Below are 27,863 nucleotides of genomic sequence, written 5' to 3' on the forward strand. Positions count from 1 at the left end.
AGTAACAATAGATAACACGGCAGGGTCCGTGACAGTTTGTTTTCATCTGATTTCAATTAAACAAAGTCCTGGTTTTAAGAAAATTAAACTTGTTTCGCCAAATTCAGATGATAAATACAACTTTTAAGCTTGTAGGCATAATTACAAGAGGCAACTTAACGTCACAGCAGGCATAACAACAGCAGGTGTTTCTTGTGAGGGTTTCCCCGGGGAACAAACACAATACACACAAATGCGTCGGATTATTTTGCGGTATTTGAAATCATGTACGCAGCTCGCGATGTAACTAGGAGTCTAGTGGACGGTATCAGTACTACAAGTAAAAAAAAAAATATATAAATATATATATATTTTTTATTAATTACGTTGTTTATAAATTAATCTGAGGGCCGTCAGCTAATGTCAGCTAATGAAATGTAATATGTAGAGTTTGGCTGTGAATCTATAGAGCTGCTTTAACATTGTGCTGACAGCTGTGTGCCATTTCTCTCAAGGCTGATTTACACTCAAGTGAAAAGTGTAATTTGACAGCTAGCATGCTACTGTATAAATTGATGCAAAAAAAAAAAAAAACACGGTTTTGATTTCAAGCAGACACATTTCAAATGTGGTTAACAGCTGTCGTGCACCTTTTGTAAGGTCACATACATCTGTTATGCAGCTGTGACTGGATGTGAGATATTCACAGAGACAAGTGCACCAGTCAGGTGTACATGTGCAACACTGGTGTGAGTGCTACAGTGTTCAGACAAGTGTGATGGACTAAATTTGTTAAATAAATTACTGCACTACAAATAAAAACACCGCTTTCTGTCAGCTGACATGTTTGTTACACGAAAGTAATTAATGCGTTAAGTCGAGGGCCCGTGGTTTACAGAGATTTAAAAAAAGCTTAAGGACATTGTTAGACAGGAGTGGGTTCTAAATAAACTGTAGCTGGTAGTGTTTCATAAATTAAACACAACAACAAACCATTTAATAATTTACTGACAAGAAGCAATGATTATGCCGCTACGCAATGTAGTTTGGCAGCGATATTTAACTGTTTGGTTGAGTATCACCATTCATTTTTACAACTGCTGGAGTTGTGTTCAATAATGTTAGCACTCTTCTTTATTTTTCTTAAATATTAGCAGATTTAATACCATATTCTTGTGCTTGTTAAGCACTGCACATAGCCAAACCTAACTGCTGAAAACAGTGAAAAAAACAAAAAACAGCAACAGAACAGATATTCAGTTAAGCCTGAAGAGCTATACAATTTGTAAATACCTTTAAACAACATTTAGACACCTATCTTTTTACCATAGCATTCTCCTAATGGCATTCCACAACAAATAGATTAATCGTTTATCCACCCTTTTTGACCATGCTACGTATCTTTATTGTTGTGTTTTTGTATTGTATTGAGTTAAGTAAGTTCAATGAGTGAATTTAGTGGCTTTAATTGATTTCTGTTGATGTTAATCCAATTATTTTAGTACCCTGCAGATGCTGGTTGTCCTACCTGTTGGGAACATCGATGTTGATGATGCAGGTTTCTAGGAGTTCCCCATACAGGTCAGTGCATGTAGCCAGGAGCCAGCGTTGGTCGTGGGACAGACAGTATCCCACAAACAGCACGTTGTATTTCTGCGATGCTTCCCCAAATGTCTCCCCGAGCTCCGTCTGCTTGTCCTTTGTTGGTGCTAGAATGAACGGAGGTGTATAGAGTCGCAGAAACTCCGGCCTCTGCAGATTGGGAAGTGAAGATGTCAGGATAAAGGAGTTAGGAGAAATTCAGCCCATACAGGAAAAACTGGTTGTACATTTTGTGCGTGCATGCTTGGCTTTCACAGCAGCATATACTGTCTTTTAATTACAATTTCTATTGAATTCATATCCTAGTCGGCTTTGTTACTGTAAGCAAAAATGCCCCACATGTCACTCAAGTTGTCCAATCCATAACCCAGTTCTCCCAGAGAGCCGGCTCAAGGACTGATAGAGCGTAACAGGTAAGAGGTGGTGCTGGCTATAAGAGAGGATGTCCATCGAAGCAGTTCCTGATCTAAGGTTCCCCTTTGTCTAAACCGGGAGTCGAGATCCAATTACGGAGTTCTCCGGAGATAGCCAAGCAGAAAATGTAAAGAAAACTCAGAAGTAGCAGAGGGTTACAAGTTCCCTTGGTCTTGCTCCAGAGGAAAAAACTAGCAGGATGGTTAGCACTAAAAACTCTATATCTCGTAGACTCTTTTTTTTTTCTGTGGCAAACTGAAACAGTGGGGTCAAAAGGCTGGGTCACATGAGGTGAAGTTTATTTTTTGAGGGAGAGCTGGAAGCAACTGAATTACTGCAGTTGGGGCAAAGTGTCACCCTCTGTTTGCCTCCGTATCGATCAGAGGAGAATGCTAGCATATCAATGCACAGCGGATTCTGATTAGCAAAAGAGCTAAAATCTTTCTCTGTTCAACATATTTGAGTGCCACTGTTAAAACTTGACTGCAGCATTTACCTCTGGGCTCTTCAGTGCAGTGTCGATAGCCAGGCCTGGGCCAAAGCCCGTCAGTGACTTGACGTTGGTGGAGATGGGCAGTGGCCGTCTGCACTGAGCGAAGACGGAGAAGGCGAGAGACTTGAGGTGCTGGGCGTAGATGTGACGATCCTCTCCTCGAACTGGCTGAAGCAGGTACTGGCAGGGGACAATCTGAGGGGAGAAAAGAGGCTGTTAGAAACAACACTTACTCTATATAATCTCTCTGCTAATACAAATGCAAACTATACTTCTTAAAGAAGCAGAAAACAGTCAGAGATTTCAGGTTAGGTGTAATGATGAAAAAAACATAAATTCTGAGTTTTTCTTTTTTAAGTATTCATTTAAAGAAAAAAGCAGGAACCAATATGTGCTCCCCTCGAAAATTTAAAATCAAAGTAGACTTCAAATTATAAGCCTTTTTAGTAAGTATTTATTACTATTGTATTGCATGATATTGTTAAGGCGTTTGTATTTTCTGGTCACTCAACTTACACCGTAAGTACACATATGATAATGTCAGTAATTGTGCCATTGAAAATCAGCTATTAATAATTAAGGAGTACTTGACACACTGATAATTAATGTACTTCCCTCTTCAGGATAATCAAATACAATGTGGTCAGCAATAACACTGTGGCTCTCCAGGGAGCTTTACCTGTACTGAAATAGAATTGCGGATGTGTGGGGGCAGGAACTGAAGCATCTCAAGGTAGCAGCGTAGTAAACCCAGCGTCCACACACTGGAGGTGGACGGCACCGGCCCTGGGCCCCCGTCCGTCTCCTCGTAGCTGAAGGGGTCCACAATGTAAACAACGATGGCAGGTGGATACGTGATGGCATGGGACTCCCCGTCCGTGGGAACGCCTATTTTCTCTCGTTCCAAAGTGCTGTTGAGAGCACAGGAGGATCACACACACGCAATATTAATAAACCAATCCTTCTCTTGATTCACTTATTAATGCCTTCAGCTTCTGAATGGCTGAGTCACAGTCATCATGACTACTAAAAAATATATCTCATATTTATAAATATAACTCATTAATCAGTAATTCAAAATGTATTCAAATGGCAATGATCAAACATGTGCTCTTAAACTGGTACTTAAATAGAATGTCGGAAAGGGCTGTGAAAGTATTTTTAATGCAACACACACTTAAATGATATTGATTTATGTAAGGTGGCTATAATGCACACTTCATACAACCACACTTAAGAAAATCCCTTTGAGTGTTGCTAAACGAACTCTTTGCCTAACCAGACTCTTCTGCAACTTTGCAGTAAACATATTTCTTTTGGATTATAATTGTATGCTATCATTTCATAAATCATTATCAGCTAAGTGCTTTACAATGATTTCACAAAATTGAAATACTAAGATATAGTAATAAATGATCAATACTTGTTGTGACCTACGACACTTTCATTTCATTTTATTTAAATGTTTCAGTGGCGTGAAGGTTTGTGTGCGCTGCGGTACCTTTCAAGAGGCTCCGTCGGCCCCGGGGCCTGGCTGCTGGAGTTGTCCCCTGAGGTGCCAGTATTCTGGGTACCAGCCTGCTGTCCCAGCTGTTCCCCCCCCTGGCCCTGGGGGCCCATGTTCCCAAAGGGGGGGAAAGAGCTGGGCTTGGCAGGCGGCTGGCCTGAGGATGTGACCAGACTGTTGGAGGACGCGGGGCCGTTTCCAGACCCACTGTTGTTAGTGCTGTTGTTGTTATTGGGAACTGAGGAGCCTGCAGAGTTCACGGAGCACTGCTGGCCCACTGAGCCTGATGTGGAGCTGGACTGTTGTGTGGATGACGACTGGTTGGACGAGGGCGGGGGGCTGGACTGTGTGAGGAGGGAACTGTCCAATGGCTGTGAGGCGAGGTATGGAGCTAAAGGGAGAAAGCACGGCATTAATAACATCAATCACACTCTGAAAAATGAAAAGACTCCATTTGAACTCCTCCTACACAGATATCAAGCTCTCTTTTAAACAGTCAAGGCTCTGTAGCTAGACTTTTTATAACTAAACTAAGTGGTGTCGGAGGTGGAAATTCAGCACAAAGAACTGTGTGAAATGAGCACTCCGCAACAGAAGATGCAGCAGGAACCCAGCAGGCTGGAAAAGACACGTACCGAGGTTGTGTCGGCACACTTGTGCATAGAGTTTGAGCTTAGTGAAGGCGTCGCTGTTGCTGCTGGCAGCCTTGAGGAACCAATCGCTGACCGGCTGATCCACAAGGTTCTTGGCTCCGCTGCCGCCAACAAGGACGATGCCATCGGGGTAGCCTTTGGAAATGGGCCGGTGCTGGCCCAGCCGACATGACTGTAGAAAATAGACAGGATGGACCATGAGTGTTTGAACTGGTACATAAACATACATGTATTTGACAATAATTGATGAAAAGAGGCTGTAAATAGATAACAGTAGTTTTTCATTTGTTTAAGTGCATGTTTGCAATTCCAAAAGACAACAGATATTGGATGAAACAGGTCCAGGGAGAGTAGCAAGTGGATGGAAGTTGCAAATAAACTCCTGCATGCTCTTCAACCTGCAAAAATATGCTATGTGTAATTTTTTTACTGCTAAACCTTCAACAGGCTAATGGTGTGTGGTAATAAAAAGCCGTCTTAAATAGGGACTGGCTGCAAGACTGCCAATTCACATTCACCACGTGCAACAGAGAAGCAGGAAATATCCAACATCAATTTACTCATTGACAATTACACATTTATATAAAGATATAGAAAATAAAAACCAATTCAAAGAATAAAAAATTACCCCAAAACGCTAACATTAGGTTCTATAATTTTATAAAAATGTAATCCCCAAATGCTAAACTGCATATTCTGTAAGATACATACAAAAATACTGGTTGCACTTGTAGATAAACCTATAGGGATACATTTACATGGCAAATGGAAAAGCAGCACAAATAAAAAAAAAAAAAACATTGTAATAAATACTAAACACAGAGAGGCGAACACTTGAATGTATATAAACAAGATATGTTCTTCTTTTTATCACAAACCATTAGCTTGATTTAAGGTCTAGCAGTGAAATGTTGCATATGTTTTCAATAGAAAGTGATCACGGATTACATTAGATAATAATTCTATGTGTACAATTAACTGCCAAATCGGCGGTTTGTAAAAATTGAAGCAACATAACACTTGGAAAGCCTTAACAGTAAAATATTTCCACCCTTCCTCAAGAGATCATACCTCATAGACAGCAGTGAGGTCCCTGAAGAAGCTCTTGGCGCCGCTGAGCAAGGCCTCGTTGTCAGGACAGACCACCAGGTACCCAACGTCCCGCTGCGAGCCAAAGGGATCCAACAACAGCTTCTCCCAGTAGGGCAGACCGAAGGGAGACAGCACCACAAAGTCGTACTCATACCCCACCAGGAAAGTGGGGATGGGCAGGGGCTCCGGGGACTCGTCTGTGCCTGTGAGGTGGAGGAAGAAAGGGAAACCAAGTGTGGAAAGGGGCAGAGAGAAAGATCAGAGAGAAAGATCAGTGAGGAAGTGCTCTTTACAGGCGAAGTGTCAGCCCCCCCCCCCCTCCTCTGTGCACCAGAATGTGATGTTGCAAAAAAAATCTGACAGCTTGTCCCAGCAGAGCAGACATCTGGACCACAGCAGAGGGACCACTCTGCCTACTGACCTGACAACATCCACAGCTTTTCTTCCCCAAGACACACACTCAAATGTCACACACTCAAACACAGTTTCTCTATGAGTCTTATGCCTGCCAGAAAATCTGAAACCTCAATTGAACATGAGGTGGACAATATTGATTCACTGACAGCTGGACTTAAGACAAACATCCCCAGTTTGGCTACAGCCTTACCGTAAGAGCCCCGTCCAGCCATCTTGTGGAACTGCTGCCAGGTGAGGGGACCCTGAACGCCCCACGACCTTATCGTCCTCTTCTTCTGGATTGCGTCCTGGAGTACGGGCTGCAGGGACATGAGCACCCGCAGCACATCCTGAGAGCACAGCGCACTGACGTCCACTGCTGGAGAACGAAAGTAAAGGGGAAGCTTAAGATTAATCACAACATAAGCAACACCACACTTAAACAAAACATTCAAAAAATGTATAACTGTGCTTCTAACAAATCTTTTCTTCCTTAACTTGGTTATAGTTAAGGTTATAGTTAACTCTGGCTCTAATACGGACCATTTCACATTTTTAAGTCACCCAAAGGCCACCATAGCTCTCCGACACACTTGTAAAACTTTGTGTCTCCTTTGAGCAAAGTTATAAGTATAGTGTTTTGAACTTGGCGGCTTATTACCAAAATCTTGTAAAGGGGGGGGTGAGCAGAGGGGCATTCAGTCTGTATGCACGATGCTAGATGCTGCCGATTCCTTCACGCTGGCAAATAAAATGTCTCTAAATTCTGTCTATGTAATTAACATGTACTCGAGTATAACTTGATTGAACAATGGGCATTTATGTTTCTCAACCAATCATTAGTGAAAACACTTAACTATTCATATAATCCAATTTTTGGGGTTTTTACAAGCATTACATACTTGAAAATGACATCATAAAAAGCACAACAACTTCAGTTTAGTAAATGTATGTTTTAGATTACAAATGTGCATTTAGTGTAGTTTAGTAATTGAATGCAGTTTGAAGAATATTTTAATAAAGTGAAAATATCTCCAAATATCTAAGGTGTGACCCGGAGGTGGGTCTTAAGGTTTAAATATCAACACTACTGTATGTCTGAAATCATTAACTACTGTTTAATATTCTCCTTTTCAACACGTGTAGTCATTTAGACTCTGGATGATTTAAACTCAATCTTTCCAATAATTGTTGGGAATATATTGAACCCTGATATGTATATCTTTTTTATATTTGTGCTGTCATCATTTGTACTAATGGTTATTTGCAGACTACATTTTTTTACTTTTTATTAATCTATGATAAAAACCTTAAGAGCTACAGTGGCTGAAGAAAACATAAATTGGTGTCAAAAAAAAAAAAAAGGGAAAATGTTGCTGTGCATGTGTTTCTAGATCCCGCTTGGCGCTTCTCACCGTTTTGTTTGGCCCAGTGGTGCAGGCAGGTGCTCTTCACCAGCGCCTCGTCCACCTTGCCTCCCGACATGTTGTCCATGAACTGCCTGCCGTGCTCCAGGGCCATGTAGCAGTCGCTGTGGTAGTCCCTCTCCTCCACCCTCACACAGGGCGGCACAGGGGCCCCACTTGGCCCCCGGGTCACTATGTCATCGTCCAGGACTGATATGGGTGAAAAAGGGTTGGTGCATTGATCCTGCAGGAGGAGGATGAGCTCGTCTGGGACACGGTCACCCCTCCCTACTCCAGTTCTTTCCAGCGAGGAGAGCCGCAGCTGCTCGAAACGCTTCTCTGCCTCCCTGCTGACGTCTGAGCCTCGGCCGATGATGTCCAGTTCGTCCTCCAGGAAGAGGCCCGAGCCGTTGCCGTAGCGCCGGTTGACCACGGCGCTGAAGCCGCAGCTGCACGCTTCCTGAGCCTCGCCGATGGGGTCGCTGAGGTACACGCCCACGTCGGCTCCTTTTATGTTCATGTTACACACACAGATGCAGCAGCTGTCGAAGTTGCAGTCCTTGAAGAGGCTCATGACAGACTCGGAGAGGATGAGGGTGACATAGAGGCTGTGGGCCTCGGGGATGGAGGGCACCGTGGCTGGCTCTACTGAGTTCAGCGGTCGGCAGGTGGAGGGGGTGGACGCTGGGGAGTAAAGGTCTGAGTTCTCGTACTTGAGTGAGCCCTGGACGCTGGCAGGGCCTCGAGGTGTTCGTGGGGTGCGTGGCGTTCGTGGGGTGGGGGCAGAGAAACGAGGGGTGGTGGGTGAAGGCAGGATGCCAGTGCCACTGTTACTTGGTGGAGCACTGTTAGACATGAAAGGCGTGTGCGTCTGAGGGGTGTAGGTCTGGCTGTAGTCCTGGTCCATAGTGCTGCCCACACTGGGGATGTTACTGAGGGGGGGAGACAGAAGGACAAGAATTAGAAAGTAGTAGTAGTCGGGGAAACACAGCGGCACAATTTAGGTTTTGTTAAATAAGGCAGTGTGCGAAAAAGTACACGTCCCACCGTCCGGGACGTGTTATTTACAATATCGGACAAGTAGATCTTTCAATTGACTTGTCCGGCAAGCAAGTGACGTTTTTCGCCCTGATTTATTGACAAATTATTGATAAATTCTGTTTACAAACGGCAGAACTCATTCGCAAATTGTACGTGTCCGCCATTGTTTGTTTAGAAATGTTAGTTTCGGTTCTGCTGGTCGATTCCTAAGGAAATGCATCTCGCCGTTTTCTGTACAGTTAGACGGGGCGGGGCGGAGCGGGGCGGGGAGTGTAGCACAGTGGCAGGGTTGGGAAGCAAAACTCGGTTCCGAGTAGGAACAAATAACAATTGTCCGGACCCAGGATTAATAAGAGTTGTGAGGACAGGAGGCGGAGCCCCGCGGACCGCAGCTCTCTCTCTATGCTCCGTATCGGCTGTTTGCTGCATGGTGCAGCTCAGCGTCTCTCTCTTTCTACACACAGCGGATTCGCTGCCCGTTTCACAGCCTCATCTTTGTCAAACTTTCTTATGTTCTTTCTCCAACACGTAATGAAGGTTATTAGGCGTTTTAGCTCATGTGTTTTTAATATTGACCGCCATTTCCTTTTATGAAGTGAAGCAGCCTCCCTGTCTGTGTCCTCGCGCTGTTCTCACATCCCCGGACCCCCAGACTTGGAGGAGCACAAGGATGTCAGTATTGTTTATGAAGCAGGGTATAGAAAGTAGCTACATTATTGAAATTAAAATACTATTTATTTACTTTTACAAACAGTGAGCAGCTGGGCAGCTGAAGCATGTGTATTGCAGGACATGTGTAAGAGTGCAAGCGTCTTTGGGTTGTAGAAAAGCGCTAGGCCTTAGGCTATAAATATAATGTATTATTATTATTATTAGGCCTATGTGTTGGAGATGTGTGGTTGGACTGTGTCTCACAGGCAGGTTGCAGTGTAACATCAGAGGAGACTGGACCAATTGTACATTCTCAAACTGCACCACTTAGAACTAACTAAACAATGCAGAGATTATTTTTATATAATTGTATTCAGTAACCGTAAGAAATTAAACAGTATGAAGTGATTTGTAAATTGGAATACAGATTTGACTTAATGTTTTCATAAATATATTTTTCGCCCAGTTTGTCATGGGACTTATTTTTACCCTCTCAAAGAACCGGAATCGAGAACCGAAAATAACCGGAATCGAAAAGCAGAACCGAAATCGTTAAAATCCAAACGATACCCAACCCTATGTGTGATGCAGTAAAATCTTACCACTCACTTACGTTAGCGGTGTCGTAAAAACCGTGGGAAAATGTAAAATACGATGGCGAAGAAGAAGATTCCAGTGGCCCCAATTTTTGTCCATTCTGGACAAGTGAAAAATGTATTCGGACAAGTAAATTGCCAAACTCACTTGTCCATGGACAAGTACTCTCTAAAAACTTTTTCTCACACTGAATAAGGCCACAGCTTTTTTAAAGGAAGGTTCACTCCAAATGTCACGATGTGCAAAGACTTTCCTCACATGGCTCCCAAGGTAAACAAAAAAAAGAAAAAAAAGTCTTGAAGTAAAGTTAATGGGGGTTTCATTCAACAACAGCACAACTATATAATAACATCCATTTATAAACTCTTGCATAAGGAAAAGCGCTATACAAATCCCATGTATTATTATTATTTTTATAACATTAATCCAGTTGTATGCCTAACACGTGCAAAACACATCCATTCTCACTTAAATCATACTATTTAAAACACTTAACACATAAACAGTGTATGAGTGATTGTTAAGTGATGTTTAGAGTTCATTTAGCTGTTAAATGCAGCCATCATTTACCTAAATACAGACTTTGGTGCTATTTATTCACCATAAAGGTATCAAGATTATTAATTTTTGTAGCAATTCATATACAAAAAAACTATTTTTTAAAAAAATCCTTTGTTGTCAATTAAAAAGGATCCCTATTTCACAACAAATAATACAACTCTTCTATTCACAGCTTGCAACTGTGGTCCTAACCTTCTAATTTTGGCATGAAAGGGGAAGAACTTGTACTCAGAAAATACTTGTTTCTCCAATGCTCAGCACACAAAATGCTGTTATCTGACTGTCTCTCTGTATTTTTGAATTTAGTTTGAGCAATAAGGCAGTACGGCACGACAACATGCACTACAAGAGGAATGCAGAGTGAGCTTATACTAACAAATGTTTACACATGAGAGAACAAGAATGCGGGGGAACGAGGGAGAATGAGAAACGGGTAGCAAAAGGGAGCAGAGGGAGAGAGAAAGACATTCAATAAACATTTCAACGAGTGTCCCTCTGAGTTAAGGGTTATTTTTGGGCTGGCAAGCAACAGTGAGGAAGTAGAGGGGGGGGGGGGGGGGGGGGGGGAGATAGTGTGTAAGTAAAGCAGAGAGAGAGAGAGAGAGAGGTAGAGCACATCATGTCCCTAGGTGTATGTGGGGGGGAAACTCCTGGCACAGACCCATTAGGCACAACTCTCTCTGCTGCAGCCAGGGCACGTTCTGCACGGAGGCAAGGCAGCACCAGCACATTTAAATATCTTTACCAAGCACTCTTGGAACATTTGCCAAGTTTAGTGAAGCATAGACACACCTTCCTGCCTGCGCAATCCAGCGTAAACAGTCTTAACACTTTAATGTTTCAATAATTAAGAGCACTTTTTAAAATGGGACTCTTTGTTTCATGTTCTGTCATGCTCCAGTGTACTAAGACAAAGATACATTTCTCAATCATCACCATCACAATCATCAAAAGTATAATACCAAAATTACAGTAATCACCATCATTATCTTAAGCCTATAGCCTTTTTTACTGCATAAAATAGCCCAGCAGTTAGCAGAATCTTTCCTTGCTCGCTGCTTCATTATTGGTGCTCTTTGCACATGACATGTTTATATATTAAGGCCTGTTATGCTTTTGGGGGGGTTCCGCTTTCCTGTAGTTTGTAACATAGGTGTATGTAAATGAGCTGCAAAATCTAAAACCCCAAAGTTCCTTCCAGAGGGAGTTCGTCTGAAACGCACATAGTGACATCACTATGTAACACTCGCGCTTCTACTATCTAGTTATCCAACCGATCATATGTGATATGCTAAAGGCAGGAAATCCCAATAACGATTGACCAATCTCAACAGAGCCGGCCAGCAAACCAATCAGAGCAGAGTGGACTTGTGGTTTCAGACAGAGGGTGAAAAGACATTGTGTTATTGTTCTTATTGATACTGTCACTTACATGTTTACTCTTATTTGTATTCTTATAAACCTTGTGTGAACTCTTGTCTGTGCTGTCCTGTGTTTGACTCCTATTCTGTTGCCGCTCTGACATCTGAATTTCCCTACGGGGATCAATGAAGGTTTATCTTATCTCATCATATCATCAGCCACTGGGTCTCCTGACAGAACACAGCTGAGTTTCAGCCTGCATGCATAACTTGAACCAGAGAAGCATATTAAGCCTGGAAGATGTTACGTTCTCCGGTCAATGAAACGCAGATATAATGCTCTTTAATCCTTACTGATGTAATGAATGGTCTATTCTACTGCCCTGATTATGGAGAGAGAACAAAAAGAACAAATCAATAGAACTAAACAAGCTTGGTTTTTTGATTGTTCTATTTAGCATGCTGATAAGAAGCTCCCGTGTGTGTGTAAATGATCAGAGTGTAGCTGTGTGCAGTCAAGAGCAACAGTGACATATCATGGAGACTGTGAGCAGTGAGGTGGCATGGAGCCGCTGAAGGGGCCCATCTCACCACTCCAGTGATAATCCTCATCTTCAACCAAGTTGGCATTTTACACTCTTTTCCCTGCTTTGCCTGAGGCAGTCATGCATGAGAAATTGAGCAGCCGGCTAAGGGGGGGTCCGGGGAGAGAGCAGAGGGTGGGTGTGGACGGAAAAGGGAGCGGAGTGTGAGTGTATGCTTCTGTGCACACAAACCAGCCGGCACAGCCTCGCCATTTATTCTGAACATCTCAATTAGAAAGGCTTCTGTCCAGATAATCATGATTACATGATAAAGATAAGCTACATGGAATTATACAGAAGAAAGGCATGTAGAAGCCTGTCAGCAAGACCCGGCACAATATCACTGACCAAATGTAATCCCCACTAGGGTCTCAATCAAAACAATAGCAAAAGACGAAGTTTGGCAAAATTTCACTTCAGGGTTGATTATTCAGGATTCTTTTATTGAAAGCAGAAATATCCAAAAAGGCCTCCTCCTCTTTAAAACAAACTAACCCAGTGTTTAGAACCCATAAAAACACCAAATTAGGCAGTTTCATGCATCCAATGCCTTGCTCAAGGGCACCACGGCAGGGCCCAGGAGGTGAACTGGAACCTCTCCAAGTACCAGTCATCACTGCATATTTAGGTCCCTACAGACTGAGCCCCTGCCTGACGTCTGGATCTAAAGTTAACTCTGATCATTTCTGATCAAATTCTTCAATCAATTCAAATATTTGGAAAACCCACCAAGATCTAAGAAATGTAAACATAAAATGTGGCATGAAACTGAATATGGAATTCTATTTATGACATAATCTTGCAGACAAACACTGACGCATGGTTAGTTCACAACTAATTCTTCACAAATTAGGTCTATTTGTTCTTAGTCATTTTGATGTGGCAAAATCATATATCATACTTAAAGCAAGTGCATAATTACACAAGTAACAGGGTTCTGCCTACCCACAGTTGTGCTGTAATCATTGAAATGTGCTAATATTCAATATCTCAGCTGTGTGACAACAGAAACACCTGCAGACTTCACTAAAGATGACAAACACCCACTCTGCAAACCTCACTGAAAGCATTACAGCAACTCACCTGTCCTTGTTGAGGAAGCTCATGACAGGCATGACGGGGTTGAGCATCTCCCTCCAGCTCAGTCTGTAGATGCAGTCCTCTGGGATTTTGATAGGTGGGAGACACTGGCTAGGTAACATCTTCAGAGGAGCGAACATGGAGCAGCCTACGAATGACTGGCACAGCTCGGGCTTGTAAACGAATGAATAGTCCTGCAATATAGAAGAAAGACAAGACATAGTAAGTCAGAAAGATATGATGGTTTCACAGATTCCTAATATGAAAAGGCAACATATGATAGTGTAGTCACCCAGCTGCCTCAAAATGAGCAAGGGAAAGAAAACTCATCCATCAACAATCATTCACTTTGACATATGACATCTACTGGTTCAGGCAGTACATTTGGCCTATGTGTTCAGTCAGTTGTAATTGAGGCTGCGATAATACCTGACAGATTTACAGGGACTCACTGGGACTGGGTGATATGGCTTATGAATAATATCTACTTTAGTTACGATCTATGTAGCTAGCAACTGTTTGATTTAACCCTTTGATGCTTATGAGCACACCACACCCTCTGATCATTCTTGTTTACTACTCTACATTTAGAGGGAACACCGCTCGTAAAAGGACACTTTAGAGAGTTTCATTCTCAAAAGGATTGATCTCTGAGGGGGTCTGATATATATTACTAAAGTAAAATTGTTCTGTGAAAACAGGAAGTTTCTCAAACCTAACCTGTTCTTTTATTTTGAAGTGAGACTGTTATTAGGCAATTCCATTCTTTAATTATTAAGTTTAAATAATTATTTACACACTTTTAAATATTTACATTTTTCTGTAAATCATCATTCATTCGATATAATGTTTTATACGTTTATTTAATTATCAACAGACTGATTGACTAAAAGGGAATAAAGGGGAAAATGCAGTTCACCTGAAGGTAACTTTTATTTTGAATTCTTCTTACAGTACATGCTTAAACCATATTATATATATTTACACGTTCTGCAAAACAACTCCAAGTTTGTTTTAACAACTTTTTAAAAGTGGACAACATCCATTAACTTTTCCTAACTCAGAAACAAATCACATGGCTTGTATGTTGCGGGAAGTAGCGTGAGTAGCTTAACATCAAAGTAATTCTCATGTCAGAGCCTTTAAATAATTACAAGTTGCAATACACTAAGATTGTTGGATATATTGCCCGAGCCTAAGACCCACCGTGATCTCAGATGGCTTGGGACTGCAGTAGCTCTCTTCCACCTCGATCTTGAAGTGTCCCAGAGACGAGGTGCCGTCCAGCGAGGTCATGCCCATGTTGGCCTCCATGCTGCCGTACTCCTTGCTGCACATGTTCATGGGTGAGTAGCCCATGATGTGCTGCTCGAGGGAGGGGGGTGTGGGAAACATCTGGTGCATGTCTGCTGAACCTGGAGGGAGAGAAGAACAAGGAACCATCAAAATATGTTTATCCCAACACTGTTGCCTGAATTACACAGCTAACACTGCTAACAATAGCAAAATAACATCAATTATACTCTGTTAGCAATATCTTAATTGCCCTACAAACAGCAAACACAAACCGTTTCTTAAGATAATTATGTGACTCATGTAGATGATGTGTAATCTTAAGCTGTTAGGACTCTGCTGTTTGCTACTACGGCTTCTGTCAAGATGATTGCTGATGGAGGTTTTCTTGTTCTGCAACCAAACATGACAAGCAGCTGTTGTTATAGGCAGCTACAATGTATATACAAAGACAGATGAATACTTATTAGACATGCTTTAGGTCTGACAGGCAGCTTGCCTACGAAATGTTTACATAGTTTGTCATCGTTACCTTGGCATGTTTGTTCACATTTTAAAATATATAGTAGCGGGCATATTCACAGGATCCAGCAGAGCGGAGCGCCTTCTTTTTACGCTTTTTTCATTTTCATAACATAAATCTGTTCTACACTAGAAGAATACGTAATGATTGATTAATATCTATATGTATAGGTGGCCATAGACATTAAATGGTTTAAGGCTTTGGATAGGGCATATCTAAGGCCTTAAACCATTTGCGTTACTGTGAGATGTTCTGTGAGAGAGAACAAACTAAATGCATAGTAAATGTGCAGAGAATTTAACTGGACAGTATCTGAAGTATCTTAATGGCAGAACTGAGTCCAATATGCTTCACAGTAAAATATAATGTCCTTAAATTGTCAGTTAGCTGACACAGGAGACAGCAGGTGGATAGAAACACTGATGCACGTTGTCAAGTTAATCACAGCCATATTCTCCACCACTAGGTGGCAAAGCCATTTGTGAGCATCATTGAGGCTTCAGAGGTAAAAGCTTTCATTTTATTTAGTGGATTAAAGGATATGATGCTGTTTCACTCCACTGAAATTATGACATGGGGGAATACTGCATTATAAACTGAAGTGGCTTCAGGCACAATCTCAGTGAACCATTCCTAATTTTCCAGGGGCTCAGGGGTATGACAAATCTGATTCTAGATTAACATTTGGGGTAAATCCCCAGCACATCAGTGTTCAGGGAAAAGAAAAAGAGAGAGGGTAGAGGCAGATGAAGAGATACATACTAATGCAGGACACAGGGTCCAGAGTGGAGGACTTAGATTCCTTGCTGCCAAATTTATCATCCGTTCCATTCACCGTTCGCCTGGAGCCAGGCTGAGGACAAAGACAAAATACGTATTTTAGCACTTGATCATTGTGGTAACTCAAAGTGTCAGTTATAACCACTTCTCTTGTTTCATCACTGTATTAATGTGGTCACCTGGGGCTACTGTAAGTCACTATCATCACACATGAATAGAGTAACAGGTGAGGGAGAACTGTCAGCTGGTGATGGGCAGTGTGCTGTGGTGCATGCATGCAAGTGGAAACACCAGACACTCACACACATACACAAAAGCTGTGCCAAACCACACTGTGTAATGAGATATTCATTACTGTGTGAGTTTCTACTAACCGCCAGTTCATCCTCGTCTGAATTGAAGAGGTGCTCCAGGTCGTTGATGGACACCGCCAGGTCGGTCTCGTGGATCAGGCTGGTGGAAGCCATGCGGTTGTGTGCCGCCGCCCGCTGAGCTTCTGCATAAACAAACAGACTCTCTGTTAAAATATTAATGTCAGCAAGTAGATATTAGGGGGCTTGAGAACTAAATGAAAGGCAGAAATTGTGCTATGATCGTTTATGCTGACTGACTACTGAGGTCAGTCTCAATTTAATCTCAGTTCAATCAACTCAGAAAGTCTTTTAATTCAATTATTTAAATACTTGTCGCATGATGGATCCGTGTTAAAATGACTTAAAAAGAAAGAAATGTTCCTTATTTAGTGGTTGAGTCTCTATTGACAAATGGGAAGACTGTACTGTATTTTTGAAGAACATGCCAAGGTAAATGTTGGTAAATAAAGTGTCTCCTTACCATCTGACGAACTAGATCCTCCATCTTCACCCTGTGAGAAAAGAAAATATGAGAAGTTTAGATGGAGGAATGACACAAACGTAGTCATGCAGCCAGAGAGATCCATCATACTTGATTAAACAATGCCCAGAGTGCACAGTCCAGACATTGTTTATAATAATATGACACCAACGCCAGTGCGATGAAGCTTTTTCTTGTGCTTAATGAGGGCCCGTGGCTGAGTCTGCTTCATTACCCTGTGGGTGTGTGAATCCTCTGAGCCCATAACTGTGATTAAAACTAAACAAATACATCTGACTGGAGCTGAGCTGGAATAAATCACAAAACAGAACAACAACAAATAACGTGTCATCAAGCAGCCACATTAAACTTCCACAGGGGCTTCCTGAGCGATGGAAAGCAACATCATGTGCCAAGAATTCAATACACTCTATCAAAAGGTGTTGATTTTATGAGCAGGTGCGCATTAAGACATTTAGGAAATGTCAATACATTACTTGGAAAATATTTGTAGAAGTCACATTTTTAAGACATAAATGGATGAAAAGGATTGCCTATTTACTTTAGATTATGTATCCCAAACAAAATTAAAGAAATACATCTCGAAATATTACAAAAAATAAATATACATATTCAGATGTGAAAAAGATATATACTTTCTGCAAGAAAAAATATAATTTGTTTTATCGGTTGTTTTATATTGCGAAAGCTTTAACTTTGAAAACGATATATTGTGCAAAACAATACATGCATTTAGGAAAAAATATTTTCACTTAAAGGTGGGGTAGGTAAGTTTGAGAAACCGGCTCGAGATACACTTTTTGTTATATTCCATGGAATACTCTTAACATTCCGATAGCAATGAATATCTGAAGTGCTTTGACAACAAATCCATAAAAACATTTCATCTGTGGAAGCCGTAGTACTGTAAAAAGCACGACCAATCATTTTAACCGGCCGGGCTAAAATAACTGGATGGCCTACCTGCCTGTCAGCCTTCCATCTGTGCACAAACTTATCTCGTGCCCTCATTGGTCATGTGCGTGTTCGTGTGTGTTGGAGGAGGGGCTCTTTAAGGAAGTGGCAGATTTGTTCCGGCTGTGCATTTTCAAATTCTAGCGCACTCGAGCTGGTTTCTCCAAAATTACCTACCCCACCTTTAAGACAAAAGTTAACTTATGCATACAATGATATATTCATAAAAGCTACATATCTTAATTAAACAACATCTTTTAAAATGTCAGTTTATTTGAGTTTATTTTATTATAAACAAATAAAAATAGGTGTAGTTTACTCCTGACTTTCACCTGAATAAGTCAATGAAATATCCTTTAATCAGATTTATTTTAACGTTATTATTATTTTGTATTTGTTGTAAATATATTGATTTATCATATATTTCACGTATTGTCGTGTGATAAAAATAACATTTTCATTCTTCTTCATTATTCATCAAAATGGTTTGGCCGATACTTTGTACATTTTATCTAAAAATAACTAAACATGGGGGGCTCCTTTATCCAATCAAGGACAAAAAAAAGAAAAAGAAAAGCAACACGAGCCAGAGAGAGAATTGGACAGTAACAGAGGCAAAGAGAAAATAGACTGCTGGCCTCTGCTGTGGCAAATGAGATTTCCAGTGTGGATCGGAGTGAAATCATGATCCAAGGAATGGCCTCTTAGGCTCCCATCCAGACATCGATATCAGGGGGGGGGGGGGGGGGCTGGACTTCTGTACGTGTGTGTGTGCTCTCTTATGACGGGTTGTGTGTACAATGTGCACTGAGCAGTTCTCGCTGTGCAACAGGAATGGTATGTCCTAGCCATCGATTTCATTACGCTCCAGGGCTTTTCTCCGAGTAATGCAGGCTTTAATCTGTCCTCCCTGAAAGGACCAATCCACAGCAGAGCATAACATCCACACCAAGGCCACAATCTATAGGTGCTAATGATGCTTTAACCCCTTGTTATCAATGATCTGGCCTTGGATGGGAAAGGATATATGCGTGGAGTCTTGACATATTATAGAAGCCTGTTCCCCCTCCAAGGCTGCGTGCATGCAAGCCTTCCATCACCATGTTCCTTCCTCTCAGCTCTCATTTATCTGCATGTATCTTATACTACATTCTTCAGCAGGATCTGACATCCACCTCTGTGTAGTGGTATGATGATCAGATCATGGTCCATTGCAGCACGTGTGTCACATGGCCTGCAGCAGAGTCAAAAACTCTCCGGTTAAAGGATTTCATAGTCTGATCCCTGGAGATGCTCGATTATGGTTTACACAAGACACTCAATAGTGAGCGATAAGTAAGTGGTTTGAGGTTCTGCTGAGAAACTGGAAACAACTAGTACAGCTCAAAATCACCCACCAAAAAGCGGTGAATTGGATAAGAATGATACAAAATCCAGGAGCGCAAAGATGCATCCATGTATTCATTTAATGTTCGATCCAATATCATTGATGCAAAGTGGAAACACGGATACATACCATCATGCAGTCCAAGTGGCCTTTTTTCAGTGAATCACAGGAGATTTAGTTTCATTCAATAATTGAAAAAATAAGACCTTTTTTTCTTTTAAGTGTTTGGAAAGGGTTGGTAATAAAGTGTATATTTACATCATATTTAGCTCCTTTTTGTGAGTCGATAGAAATGCACACTGAGATGATTAATCAAACACATGTGTGTTAATCATCTCATATCAATCCAGGAGCACGATATGATTGAAAATCATATCGTGGCAGAATTTCTGATATGAGCAAATATGTTATTGTTACCGTTATCGGAAATTAAACCTCTGATGGAATCTCAAACTTTTACCTTGACTGACTAAATTGAGGAAGTTCCCTTTATGCAGCAAGTTTATATTCCTTTATCAGCAAGGTAGGAGGTTATGTATATTTCAGCAAGAAAGAAAGAAAGTTGAAGGGCCCTAGAAATATAGTTTTATCAACCTAAAGTAAAGAAATTGGAGAGGAACACGCGCACACACACATTTGGCGTATACCCACACACCACTTAAAAGCTGACAGTGTGAGGGCTCCACTGCACAGACTGCTCTTCAGGGACTCCCCGCTCCACTGAGAGCTGCCTTCACCCTGACATTCCTGCACAGAAGAGAAGCTACATATTTGAGAGCGCTTTTTAAACTTAATGGTTCAGTGAGCCAGGTTTGTTGCCGTGGTTAGACTCCAGGCTTTGTGAGGCTTGCTGCAGCCAAAGAACCAACACACACCCTGAATCTCCCTTTCAAAGCTGGGGGCGATCACAGCCAACAGGTGGCCCCCGTCTGGAGCCCGAGCCAACAGCCCCAGAGGCAGAGCACAGGAATACAGGAGGAAGCAGGCAGATCAAATAGGAAAAGCATAACAACTTAAAGGAAATTGGACAGGCTAACTATGTGGTGTTCCTCTGGGCTCGACTAACAATAGACATCCAGGGATAGCTTCCTGTTCAGTTAGACTTGTGCAGTGAAAGCGGATGTATACAGAAAGCGCTCGTATTGTTATTTTTAGTGGAGTATCACAGAGGATGCTGATGGCTTATTTTCTACCTTGAATGCTCCCTGATCTAAAAATCAGCCCTCTTGTCCTTTTTCTTTACCCCAGGAAAGAGATGCAGGTATGAATGAAGTGGCTCCATGCTGCCTTTTAGGAACGCTTCCCACCACAGCCTTTTTTTGCATAACATCCAATAGGAAGTTACTGCAAACTGAATTGAAAGAAGTGAACGTGGAAATGTGCGTGGCTTATTTCTAGGCAGAGTGGAGTTGTCAGTTCTTTATGTCAGTTTTTCAGGTCAACTAGTAACAATAAAGAAATGGCAGGATGTTAAATTGAAAAGTCGACGTTTATGACAGAAATAGCCGAGCATTCAACGTGTTAGCTGTGCTGTAGACATACAACCAACACAAGCTACACTACGAGGTAATAAATAAAGCATGATGCATAAGTCTCTTGTGAGTATGACATGTTTATCCTAAATTGTAATTAAGTTGCAGAGCTCAGTGAAAGTTGGTCACCAAAAAAACACTTTCAGAGAATAGCATGAAAAATAATAAATACATTCTTATCAACTATGCATCCAAAACTGAGTGAAATAAAGGCTCTGTTAAACAAATGTGTAAATATTGGTGTAAAGCATATGCTGTTGGAGATTCAGCTCAATATTTGAGAAGTAAATATTTGCCAATATAGAAAGGAACAGCAGATTGTTGTGAGGGAAATAATGCAAAAACTATGTTTAATCTACATTGTTAGTTGATAGTACTCATGCAGGGGAAATTATAGTAGTTGTAGCTTGGCATTACATTTGACCCTGGCCCTATCTGATGCCCTGGCCCAGAGCAACAATAAGCAAAAGGCAACATTTTAACAGCCAGGAACAATTCATCCATTAAATACTGCCAGCCCAGAAACTCTCCTCCTCTTGGTTTGACGTACCTTATGTTTCTTTCCTGGCTCCCCGCCTGCCTTATCCTTCTTGTGAGAGAACGTGAACTTGACATCTTCTTCCTCGAAGGCGTAGGGGTCAACATCTGGCTCGTGGTCTCCGTCTGTGATGGCAGCCGATAGGTACTGGTTCCTCCTTGCTCGGTACATCTGAAGGCGTTCTTCAGACACCTTCAGCGGCCATTTGGTCGTAGACATCACCCTGGGAAGATGGAAACGCAGATTTTAAGGATGACTATCAGAGAGTTTAACAACTCACAGGAAACAGATACCACATAATGTAAACGTTAGAGCTATATTTGATTTTCATTAAGAGATTCTCGATTAATAAGCCCCATTTGAAACTATCCAGTTGTCAGCAGATCAGCCATGGTGGTCAGATCAGTCTCATGTCTCCAATGTTTTGCCATTCAAATTTTCAAATGTATCCATGGTCAGGTCTATTGTCCCAGCATCACACAGTTCCGCCAACTTTATCGCTAGATTCAGCAACCTTAGTGACCCTCTTAGTTACTTATTCAGCATACTAAGAGGAAAAGGGAGAAATATCTTCAACCATATTAGAGTTGAAGATAATACAATGCACACATGTTCATCCTCCTAAATACATACTGATTCATAACTAGTTTTGTATAAATAAATACAAAGTGTAAGAGGCCAACATGCACAATTTTAAATAATTCCTCCACTTATTCTTCTGTGATATGTGATAGAATATTTATTGGAAAGAAGGAAAGAATGTAGGGTCAAACAAACTACTTCAAAATGAATCTATATTTTAAAATTGGACAGCAGGAACATTTCCTCAACTGCTCTGTGTTCGCCTCATGCTGCCGGATATCATATGTGGAAGCTGTCACCGTGTTGATCTGCAGAAACAGAAATGGCAGCGATTGCAAACAGCTCTGACAGCTGTCAGGCAAAAAAAAACTGAATGCATCGTGTTTGTTGTCAGACAATTACATTTCTAGCAGATTTATGGAGACGTGGTGACACTGACAGTTCACACACATTTATCACTTGTTACTGTGACTCTATCAAAATGTGGCTCTGACGGTGGCCTACTTGTTCCTTGCATGTAACAGGAGGGAGCAGAAGAAAACTACTGGCTGCTGGGCAGGAGAGGTGGGACTGACCCAAGTGTTATCCCTCCCCTTCATTGCCGGCTATGTTTCTCTGCACCTCCGTACTTTCGTCATGCCTGTCCGGCTCTGATGTGAGGTGATGGTGTGCAGTGGCCAGGGCCAGAGATTAGCCGCCATTCAGAGCTGTGGCCGGGGGGATTACGGCTCACTAGAATAGCCATTCTGAGCGCTGGCCCCTTGGGATTGCATAACCCCGCCAATAATTCCCACAAGGTCCATCCTACGGCCTGCTTCACACTGTAGAAGCCCCCTCGCTCTGTCCATCTGTGATCCTCCGCCTGGCTAGCAGCTTCTTCTTGGTGCAAGTCTCTCTCTAGGCTTCCAAACCAATAGCCAGCTGAGGCAGTATTTCTTACATTTTCAACTTTATTACAAAAGTAGAGGAATATCTTAATCCAACCCTGCCATAACTCTTCCCCTCTCCGAGCTCCAGTGTGTGTGTGTGTGTGTGTGTGTGTGTGTGTGTGTGTGTGTGTGTGTGTGTGTGTGTGTGTGTGTGTGTGTGTGTGTGTGTGTGTGTGTGTGTGTGTGCATAGGAATGGATGAGTAGTGCTGGCCCTGCACATTGGTGATGTATGATGTCAAAAGGGCACATAGCAGGAGATTAAAATGCGGTACGCGGCTAAGCGCTATACTGCACGTTCTGAAGCTGAGGGATGAGGGAGGGCCACAATTTTCTGGACTGTTTAAACTGCTCTAAAGCAGCACTATGCAACAGTGGAAAATGTTAGAAATGTAGGGTTTGGATGCCCAAGAGAAGCACACATTTTGTTGACAATAACGATGAGGAAATATGCTCATCCTCAACCGTTATAATTACTGACTTTGACGAGACAACACATAAGTCGATAAGAGCCAACTGTGATGATGTTAGCATGGAATACTGATCTGATTTGTCTTACATATTGTTTAAACTTTTAACTTAACCACATTCAACTTTTTCTTTCTCTGCTAGCGCCATTGAAACTGGTTCAGGTGGGTTTGGTTGGTTGACTATTTGTCCATGTTGGCTGCAGTGGATTGACTCTTATAAAAGGCCTATTGTTTTAGAACTGACACTCGGTGCTCATCACTAATGAGAAGTTGTGAGGACTAGTAAAAAACAATATTTTTAATTATTCATCCTGTGTTGTTAATCTAAGAAAAAACAAATCTTGACAAGAATAAAGTTTTCCATTTATTAAACTATAACATCCTTAGGGCTTCCTTTTACTAAGATAATACCTAAGTGCAGGATAATTGCTGCTAACATGAACACTACCTAACTGCCCTGCGTGTGACAGAGGGCGATGAACATCATTTAATGATTGGCAGGTGTCACTCACTCTGTGACTGACACCAGGTTTTCCTGTGCCGCGGCCTCCTCCCTCAGCTTGTCCCAGGGCAGTAGTGGCGTGGGCAGCTCGGCTTCTTTCGTGCGGGGGAGGTTGAATAGCCTCCATGGTGCGAGGGAGCTGTCCTCCTCCGGGTCGACCCCTGCGCCCAAATACATGGCGGGCTCAGGGGGGTCGGAGTAGTTCGAGGCTCCGTGGTGGGGGTGATGGGAGTGGAAGTGCTGATTTAGACCCTCGGGCCCTCCGGGATCTTCGCCGCCGCCCTTCCCCCCGCCGAGGCAGGGTTCCGACGGAGGCTGGTAAAAGTGTTGGCTGTTGGGGGTTGAAGGGTTCTTCATGCCCTCCCCTGATTCCTCGCCATGCTCACAGGGGTGGGGGCTAAGAGGCGGGGGTTGCGGGGAGTTGGACTGTTCTGACTGCCCTACATTGACCCCCCCACAATGGAGCTGGGTGTTTTTTTGGATGCCAGACACATCCGTAGAGCGCATACTATTGAATCTCCCTCCGTCCTGGCCTCTCATGGCTATCCTCTGACCGGCGGTGGCCTCAGCCTCCATGGAAGCGTCGTCGCTGGTCATGCTACGATGATGGAAGGGCGTCTGGGGTCTTTTCTGCTGCTTGTCACCTTTCTCTGGTTTCTCCCCCCCAGCTTTGTGCTTGGTGGGAGTCTGGGAGGGCTGGCCCGATGTAGGTGTTTGGCCTGGGGTACTGCCTGTTCGCTGCTTCATTGATTTGTATCTGCAGGGGAGAAGACATTTTTATTTTAGAAAACATAAAGAAGGAAGGAAAAGAAAATCATGCTGACAGTAGAAAAAGGAATAATAACTGAATCTTAGTTCTATTGCCTATTCTGCTATCAAATAAAGCTCATCAGATAATGCATGACAAAGGAATATAGTATGAAGTGCGTTAAAAGCCAAATATAATGAGAAATTGAATAAAAGTAGTTTTTGTGTCTTTGCCTCAGACTGAATTCTGATGGATGTGGCTTAAACACGCAGTAGTGCTGCAGCGCCACTTCAGCAGGAGATTAGTTATCAAATGTTTACAAGACTCTCTAATCATAGATTTGTTTATTGATCCAACAAAAATGGGCAAACAGGTAGGACAGTCTTCTACAGCAGCGCTGAGTCACTCACATAGAGGAGAAAAAGGAGGAGAGTTACTGTGACTCACTTTAAAGTTACAATAAATCACCTCAGTCAGTGTTTAAAACGACAGACGTATCAGATGTGATAAATAGTCCATTAAAAAAAAAACTACATCAGCTACTGCCTTTGGATGATGAGAGGAAATAGGGCTGGAATCTGACTGTAGGCCCATGGATGTGGACAACCTGCTCCAAGACACACTAACCTGCCAACAGACAACCTTCTAATACCACTGTCTCTGCCGCTGGGTCACCACTCATCCTACTGCTGCGGTCAAACATCTGAGTGTTAAAGGAGAAGCTGGGTCTCGCTGATGGCCAGAGCACTGGTGTGTGCTGACAATTAAGATGTGGAGATAAGCAGATACACGGAAGGCTTCCATCTACAGATCAAGGCTAATGACCATTAAACCTGGCAACGCACAGAGCTTCCCATATCTGTGTTGCCAAAGTGCTGGTTGGCTTCCAACAAATGAACATGCCCCGGCTGACTGGGCCAATCCTCTCTGCTCGTCTGCCGCCCAAGCCGACTCTCCTCTCTCTAGGTGGGAGAAAAGCCGAGTGTAACGGATTCCCCGATGGAAGTGTGCCCATGCTGGCAAGCAAGGTATCAACCAATCAAAACACACAAAGGTCAGCTTAGATACTACTACTCATGCTACTTGCTCATTGGCCATCGTCTACTGATGGGACCTGCGGTCTTCAGAGGATGGCACGCGCATGTACACCAGGGTTTCCGCTAGGATTTCTTCTCGCCGGTCAAATGTCCGGACAGAATTTATTTTACCGGACACATTTGAAACGTACTGGTCATGTTTCAATAATAATAAGAATAAGAATTGTGTAGCAGAGTTTCCTTTAGCAGGTAATTACCGGACTAGGACCGGATATACTGATGTTTAAAACTCAGTTACTGGGGCTCGTTTTTATATTGCTTCAGTTTATAAATTGTAACAGATCGAAAAATTCAGATTCATTTTTCAATAAATGATTCCACAAACAACAAACAACATAATTATTACATTCAAACAAACTACTTGTAGTAGATAAAGTACATTATTCAAAAGTTGACATTAACTTTGAATAATAACACGGGAGAAACGGATCCTCTCTTTTCCTCTCTCCCTCCCTCTCTCTCCTGATAGCCCGTCAGTTTCTCATGCAGCGCGCTAAACAGTGGGCGGGGCTTCAGGTGATCATGCAGAGCTGCGTGTCTCCGTCAGACTCAGCAGCTGATCTGATCTCTCTCTCGAGTCCGGTTATACTTCACTCGCGTTTATGTCCATATCGATCAGATCCAGCTCTCCTGATCGCCCTTTATAGAGAGCACAGATCAAACTATTAAGAGTGAATATCAACCGATAATGACCGGCGGCCAATCGAATGGAGCATCGGACATTTTGACCTGCAGGTTTTGAATTTACCGGTTTTTAATAAATGTTACCAGCTAAAAACCGTTAATTACCGGCTAACGGAAACCCTGATGTACACATGTGAGTAAAGCAGCTGCTTTCAACTGTGATCGGTTGAGAGAGATGTTAAGCTGAAGGCTGAGCACTAACCTGGAACAGCTGCAGTAGGACCTTTGTGAATGCTCCACAAAATCCCAGGCTGCAGCTTTCTCACTCAGCTCTTCGTCACAGGTACCGTTGGTTGCGGCTGAGAACTTCCGCCTTGGGAGGAAGAAAAAATACATGTCTATAACACAATTCTGCTAATGGTACATTTTTTGTGGGAAACTCAGCTCTTTCTCGTGCAGTGATTTTATTGTGAACCATCCTTTTCTTTTTAAACAAAAATCTTTAAATTGTGACTTAAAATCTTAAAAATGTGCACAGCCTGCGGTACACAGTGTGGCATGGTGAGAGCTTTGTGCTGAGGCTGATGTCATCGCTCTGCTTGGAGCGAAAATATTTTGGCTGACAAGCCCAACAGCTAACTCTGGCTGACACTCTGTGCGTGGTCAAGGGGCAGCAGAGCCCGGGCTGCTCCCAATGTGTCAGATTCACTGATGGTGAATAACACAGCAGGCCATGTGACTAAACTGCAAACTAGCCCTTAGATTAATTATACGTTTTTATTGTTTTTACTCTATTTTTCTGGTATTTTTGTATAGTGTAAGTATGATTCATAAAACGATATGGAAAACTGTGTCAGTGTAGTGTGTAAACTACAGATGTGCAGTCAGAAGGTCATGGAAATGCATATTAACCTTTTCATCAGGCACAAGGGTCAGTGAAAGAAGTTTGACCTGCTCCACACCAAGGCAGAAAACCTCTAATTTAAAGTGCATTTAGAAAAATTAACCAGGCATTGCTTTAATTTGATTGTTTCACACTTTCCAAGTGTGCTTAAACAGTCTGCATGACCTCACTCTTCTTTGCTCAGCTTGTTACACTAAGCACTTGTGAGAAAAAAAAGTACTGTCACGGACTATTTCTTACTAAATGAGCAGTTCAATATTAAACCTTTTGGCAAAAATGATTGGACCATTGGACAATGCCTTCATCTCTGCACAAAAATGGATTGTTAACAATAGCTAAATGTGTTTATGGTCTGTAAACAAACATGAGGTACAAAAAAACTGTTAAAGCAGTCTGAGTTTTTGGGTTAGATTTCTCTTTCTAGAATTGCTTATCAATCCTTGCTACTTCTAAGAGACAAAATGAGACGTACTTGTTCTGGGCTCGGTTGATATTGCACTCTTGCCAGACGCGCTCCACCACCTGGGTGGATAACCGGCGTGGAATCTTTCCTCCGTGGTGACTTGTTTTGTCCACGCTGAACGCATCAGATGCTGAAGGCATCTTAACCCACTTCTGGGCTGAGTGAGAGTCCACTGGGGAGGGAAGGAGCAAGGTTAAACAGATGTGACGAAAAAATAATGTAAAAGCAATCGTCATCCTAAGACCTAACTGAGGTCTTAAAAATGTA

General features: G+C 42.3%; 1 protein-coding gene across 2 annotated transcripts in view; it reads right to left on the reverse strand.

Annotated features, from left to right (window-relative positions):
- The window catches only part of med13a (mediator complex subunit 13a), a 90,239-nt gene that overhangs the window by 6,295 nt on the left and 56,081 nt on the right, over window positions 1-27,863 (reverse strand). For both annotated transcript variants that reach the window (XM_079649093.1, XM_079649094.1), the window contains exons 7-23: window positions 27,606-27,768; window positions 26,492-26,602; window positions 23,771-24,517; window positions 21,292-21,502; window positions 16,848-16,878; window positions 16,388-16,509; window positions 15,996-16,086; window positions 14,624-14,832; window positions 13,421-13,611; window positions 7,552-8,474; window positions 6,348-6,515; window positions 5,720-5,943; window positions 4,631-4,820; window positions 3,990-4,386; window positions 3,168-3,399; window positions 2,492-2,683; window positions 1,508-1,731 (exon numbers count right to left, since the gene is read on the reverse strand). In XM_079649093.1, the coding sequence (XP_079505219.1) occupies window positions 1,508-1,731; window positions 2,492-2,683; window positions 3,168-3,399; window positions 3,990-4,386; window positions 4,631-4,820; window positions 5,720-5,943; window positions 6,348-6,515; window positions 7,552-8,474; window positions 13,421-13,611; window positions 14,624-14,832; window positions 15,996-16,086; window positions 16,388-16,509; window positions 16,848-16,878; window positions 21,292-21,502; window positions 23,771-24,517; window positions 26,492-26,602; window positions 27,606-27,768 (4,426 nt within the window). The remainder of the gene's footprint in view (window positions 1-1,507; window positions 1,732-2,491; window positions 2,684-3,167; window positions 3,400-3,989; window positions 4,387-4,630; window positions 4,821-5,719; window positions 5,944-6,347; window positions 6,516-7,551; window positions 8,475-13,420; window positions 13,612-14,623; window positions 14,833-15,995; window positions 16,087-16,387; window positions 16,510-16,847; window positions 16,879-21,291; window positions 21,503-23,770; window positions 24,518-26,491; window positions 26,603-27,605; window positions 27,769-27,863) is intronic.

This window comes from Notothenia rossii, assembly GCF_949606895.1.
Source record: "Notothenia rossii genome assembly, chromosome: 9".
NCBI lineage: Eukaryota > Metazoa > Chordata > Actinopteri > Perciformes > Nototheniidae > Notothenia > Notothenia rossii.